Source organism: Oryzias latipes, chromosome 3 (genome assembly GCF_002234675.1).
Source record: "Oryzias latipes chromosome 3, ASM223467v1".
In the NCBI taxonomy this organism is placed as follows: Eukaryota; Metazoa; Chordata; class Actinopteri; order Beloniformes; family Adrianichthyidae; genus Oryzias; species Oryzias latipes.
In genome coordinates, this window is record NC_019861.2 from 36,939,174 (window position 1) to 36,945,173 (window position 6,000).

Sequence of the window (6,000 nt, forward strand, 5' to 3'; positions counted from 1 at the left end):
GTGAGCTACAGAGGGCTAGCTCTGTCCTGGGGTGTCCCCTGAACTCAGAGGACTCTGTTGGTGAGAGGAGAATGTTGACCAAGCTGTCCAGCATCCAGAAAACCCCCTCTAACCCTCGGTATGAGACGGTGAAGACCATGAGTAGCTCATTCAGCTGCAGACCGCTGCACCCCCAGAGCAAAAAGGAACGCTACCGGAGGTCCTTCGTCCCAGCAGTAGTTATGCAATAACCTGCTGTAACTGCTGCTGTGGTTACTGTACTTACAATATTAAATTATTAATGCCGTGTACTTTCACCACCATTTTACACTTCTATTATTTTCTTTTTTCTTGCTTTTTGATTTTTCACAACTGTTATATTTCTGACTGGCTGCTGTAACAACCAAATTACCCTCTGGGGATCAATAAAGTCCCATCTATCTATCTCAGTGGTTGGGGGTAATCATTGGGTTTTATTGTGGTGTGGAGTTTGTGACAGCATGTATGCAAACGGAGGACAGTCTATTCAGCAGTTTCACAGCTTGTGCATAGAACATTTTTAACATTCTGCTCGATTTTCAGCTGATCCTCCCGAACCTCCTCCCATATGGTATGAGAACAGTCCATGGGAGGGGTACCGGGGGTAACTAATGACGGAGGTTGCTCTGCGTAGGCAGCGCTGCTCGTGTAACTCCTCCAGGATCGGGAGAGGTGCTCACTGAGATGGGCCTGGAGGTGTGTCTGCTGATTTTGACTGTCTGCAGCCTGTCTGTCAGGAAGCTGAGTGTCCATTAATGTCCTATTCTCTCTCTTCCTACGAACGCGCCTTCCTTCTCTCCTTCTTCAACCAACAGTGGTTTAATTTCCACCGGCAACCGGTCGGTGAACAGCACCGATGGCGGCTGTTGTTAAGCCGGGCCTCGACTGATCCGGTATGGACAACATGGGTCACATTTGGTTTAGCAAAGCTTTTACATTAGATGTCATTCCGGACACAACCCTCTGTGTTTATTTGAGTTGGGACCACCACAGAGACCCTGACTTGGGCCTCCTTGTGGCTACCGTGTCACCTGTGACAGCTCCAGTGTTAAAAGGATAAAGTCTAAAGGCTCTGATTGGCTGAAGAAGACCCTTACCGGTGGTTGGTTTAAAAGGTTTACACTCTCCGCAGGTTCCCCCAACTCTATGTTTTCCTGTAAGAAACACCAAACAGCATTTTAAAATATGTTATATTGTAGATTTTTTTTCTGTGTCTCAGAGAGTAAAACCTCCACAAAAGATCCGGTTTTACCAGGTTGTTTAAAAATAATTTATAGAAATCTGTAAAAAGTTGCTCATTGAAATGAAACGACCCAGACCGATGAAAATGTGTTTTTGTTTTGTTAACATGTTCTTGTGGTATTTTTAAAATGATGGAAGCCATATATAATGAAAAGTTATTAATTATAAATATGATTCTTAATATTTATTAATTTAAATCTTTGTGAATCAGGGGTGGATGAAAAAAGTCTATATTCTGCACACATGTTCTAGTATATGATTGTGGCGCTCCATTTATGCTTTACCTGCCAGCATCTTACACCCTGCAGTTATGTGCTGGATTGTTTCAGGCGCCTCTTTGCACAGTTTACACCTTGGGTCTTGTCTGGTGTGGTAGATCTACACCTTGGGTCTTGTCTGGTGTGGTAGATCTACACCTTGGGTCTTGTCTGGTGTGGTATATCTACACCTTGGGTCTTGTCTGGTGTGGTAGATCTACACCTTGGGTCTTGTCTGGTGTGGTAGATCTACACCTTGGGTCTTGTCTGGTGTGGTAGATCTACACCTTGGGTCTTGTCTGGTGTGGTAGATCTGAGCTTCTCTCTATATATACACAGTACAGACCAAACGTTTGGGCATACCTTCCCATTTATTGGTCTGTACTCTATATATATACAGTGATCCCTTGATTATCACGGGGGTTACGTTCCAAATAGAACCCGTGATAAGCAAAACCCGTGAAGTAGAAACCTTTATTTTTTTTACAATTATTATACAATGAAATTCACTATTATACATTGAAAAGAAAGAACAAACCATTTAACAGGCTAAATAAATTGTTTTTTTAACAAATAAAAGTACTTTAGAAACGTTTTTTCAACAAATGACTTCTGTAGTGTGCTGTCAAATAATAATTTCAATCATCGATAAGAACAGAAGGCTTTAAATTGCGGAGATTAGCCCCGCCCACCGCGACCCGAGTGGATTAAACGGAGGAAAATTTAAAATGATTGTGAAAAAAATAAAAAAGTACAGTGGGACAGATAGTGACTCCGGTCTTCTTTTTCACTGCTCTTCATACTGAGCCGCTGCATCCTCTGCAGCGTTTTTTCCTTTTGAAGCCCGCGGTGCAGCTGCAGGTGTGTTTGTTCGGGAGAGGAACATGGTGATAGGCAGTTGTTGTCGCTCTTTTTTCTTCTTTGCTAAACATCCTTATACACCGACATGCCCCCATCAATTATGTTGGAGAACTGTAATGAACGGCTCATCAAAGGGTCCCATTCTTGAGCTACTCGCTGAGTGACTTTTTAGCCAATCAGAATGCAGAACACAATGCACAATCCAAATCCGTGAAGTAGCGAAACCGTGAAAAGTAAACCGTGATATAGCAAGGGATCACTGTATAGCAATAATTCTCTCCCCTGAGAAATATTTTTGTTTCTGTTTATTTATTCAATTTATTTTGTGTTTTTTTCTTATATTAAAAATTTTCTTCAGTGTGTTTACCTGTTTATACCTCCCCATGGATGGTTCAGCCCAAATAAGTCGCCTGTTCCGTGACCTACTTAAAGAACCAGGTGCGCCTACGCCCTCTTCGTTTCCGCGAGCGCTGTGTTTGTTGCCCCCCCTCCTCCCCAGTTTCTACCTGTGAGCTCCGATGGGATAGTTTTATATCCAACGTTTTTTATGAAAATCTTGTTTTACTGTAAATAAATGGAGCTCTTTGCTAAAATAAAATAAAAATCTGGAAAATCCTACTGCATTGGTTGTCTGACTGAAACATAGATTATTGCTTTCTGACAGTCTGCTTGCTGGTGTGAATATTGGTGTGAATCTGTCAATCAAACGGTGGAGGTGGGATCAGCCCCTCATGCTTTTACTGAGCCATCTGATTATTTTCCATTTCAGGAAAATGCTACATTTTGTGTTGCGTTGCTGTTATTTGCCTGTTTGCCTATCTTTAACTCAAAAAATCTTTGTTTATAATTGTGCATCTATTAAAATAACTTTAAGTACACATCAATGTTTGACAACATTTATTTACAGACTTGACCTGAGCTTTCTTATTTTATATTATAACACATAAAAAAATGACTTCTTTTCAATATTTACATACAATATTCTCTGCATTTTATGTTTTGACTTCCGTTAAACCACCACTTCTTGTAGTCCACTTTAAGCACTGCTCTAAAAGAATGAAACAGGTTTGGAAAACAGAAGGAAGATCATCTTCCAGCTGCAGCGTTCTGCACCGAACTACAAACACCTGCTGACCTGAAAACTACGGCCTCAGTTCAAAGTTGGAAGAGAAAACAGATTTAAACAATTCTGCATGCTGTGAATACATTTGACCATTTCAAGTAAATAAATAAAGAACATTTACAAAAATACACCAGACAGGGTCCAAAAATTATATTTTTTAGAATAAAGTTAAAATCACAAAAATAAAACAAATATTTTTAGTTTAATTCCATCTATTTAACAGTCAACAAAAACACTGTGTTTTAATGATATAGAAACAGATTAAAGGAGAATTGTCAACATTCCGTGACACTCCTGCTGTTTTCTGGACCTGACGCTCCTCAGGTTTGAGCTCAGACTCCATGAAGGACCGTTCTCTAGCTCACCTTGCTCTTCTTCCTGGAGAACATTTTTGCAGGTGGTTCCAGACGGACAGGAGTTTCAGAAAGTACAGTCACCCTCTGATAGTCTTCGTCCTCCTAGCAGTTCCTCAGTGCTTCCTCAGCAGCTCTGCTCCACGCTCCTCTTCCTCAGCCCTGCAGTTAACTGCTGCATTGCAAAACACCCTGCAAGCCTTTTCATTCTCTGCCATTTCACCTGAGGCATCCTGACGTGACAACGGACAAGAAGAGACAGGACTCCAGTTCATGGAAAATGTCAGAATTATGGTTCGCAGAAGATTCGGTTTTAATTATTTCACTTTTTTCAGATACCTAGAAACAGAAAGGTTCAAAGTCAGACAGTATTTTTCACGGATTGGACTTTAAAACGCTGCAGACAAATACAACAATATTAATTCATAGGTAAAATATGTGATAAAAGTTAAGTTAGCTTTCCGGAACTAAATCATTTTAAATTTTACCCTGGTAGTTGTTTTTGCCTTCGGTTTATTACCATACAATTTTATATAACCTCACAATATACAAATATATTCTTTCTAAATAGTCTTTTTTTTTCCATGTTGTGCAATGTTTTTGAACAATATGATTACAATATGTTTGATATATTTTACACAAAGAAACTAACATATTTATGTTTTCTGTAGCTATACACAAAGTGAACATGTTGAAGTTTTATTAGTTTTTCTTTTGTCTTAATCAAAGATGAAGTCTGTGAAAACCTGAACAAAAATGTTTTATTTCTTTTTAGATGATTAAAATGTTTGATTTTAGTTTAATTGTGTCTGTTGGCCACTTCACCGTCATCCATTTTTTTGAATGTTGTTATTATTTCTTCTTAAATTTAACATCTAAAATAATCCAGATGTTGTTAGAAAAGTGTTTCAGTTAGAAAGATGACTTGGACCAAACTCTGGGATATTTGGCTGTTAAGAAACACAAACCTGGAAGGAGAACTAAACTGTTGACCTCTGACCTCTGATTTCATCAAGAAGATTGAAAAACTGGTTGATGTGTTCGTTGTGGTTTAAGACGTTTAACAGGGAGACTCATTGTAGAGACGAGCTTTAGCTGGTATTTTTGTTGGAACTCAGAGACTTTATGAGCAGAATCAGAACAAGGAAGTGAAGACTTTAACCACTTCTGATTGGTCAGACTGATGAAATGTGATTAAGCCTCGAAGAATGATTGGTGGAGACAGTTAAAGAGGCGGGACTTTTCCAAATTCTGCTCATAAAGTCTCTCAGTTCCAACAAAAATACCACCTAAAGCTCGTCTTTAGTGGTGTAGCTTTCCACAGAATCCGGGGTCAGACTGTGGAACAAGTGAACAAAGCAATGAAACTGAGAGAAGAGAGTCTGTCTGCCATCACTACATCTCCCATGATGCATTGGGTCAAAGTGACAGTATCTCTGCAATGAGGCTATTCTATTTACTGTCATGAAGCAAAACAAATGCACACATTAGTTTGTTCTAACAGTTTTCAAACCTTGATGAAATCAGAGGTAAACAGTTTGGTTTATGATTTGAGTTTCTCATTAACAGCCAGACATCCTAGTGTTTGGTCCATGTCATGTTTCTAACTGAAATAGTTTTCTAATAATATCTGTTATCAAGGAGAAATTCCGTTTCACTTTGATAAAAATGAAGAATTAAGCTTAAATATAAGCAATAACCAAAAAGAAAAGAAGCAGGATTAAGGCTAAGTGGCCAACAGACATATTTGAACTAAATTGAAACAATGTATTCACCCATAAAGAAATAAAACATTTTTGGTTGAGTTACATTTGTGATTAAGACAGAAGAAAAACTAATAAAGCTTCATGGTGTTCATTTTTTCTGTAGCTACAATTGAACCAAACATGCATAAATGTGGGTCTTTTTTGTGTAAAAAGTATCACGCATGCTGTAATCAACATGTAACATGTAAACCTTGTGCTATCTTTCTCTCTCTAGCATTATTTACCGCAATATTGACCTTGTTTGGATGTTGTTGTATTCCTTGTCTGGATTCTTTATCTACTCGTTTAATCACCGCACGGATCTCACCAATAGAGGACAAAATGGCCCAGCTCTACTCACTATTAGAGTTGTAACAGGGTGAAATTTTATTTTTGGGTTG

At 38.8% G+C, this 6,000-nt stretch overlaps 1 protein-coding gene across 3 annotated transcripts in view; it reads right to left on the reverse strand.

The window, feature by feature from the left end:
• Positions 1–4,309, reverse strand: part of LOC105357636 — a 315,534-nt gene extending 311,225 nt beyond the window's left edge. For 2 of the 3 annotated variants that reach the window (XM_023953741.1, XM_023953739.1), the window contains exons 1-2: positions 3,867–4,309; positions 1,116–1,172 (exon numbers count right to left, since the gene is read on the reverse strand). In XM_023953741.1, the coding sequence (XP_023809509.1) occupies positions 1,116–1,172; positions 3,867–3,890 (81 nt within the window). In that variant the 5' untranslated portion in view covers positions 3,891–4,309. The remainder of the gene's footprint in view (positions 1–1,115; positions 1,173–3,866) is intronic. The other variant, XM_023953740.1, reaches the window with a different exon arrangement.
• Between the last annotated feature and the right edge of the window lie 1,691 nt (positions 4,310–6,000).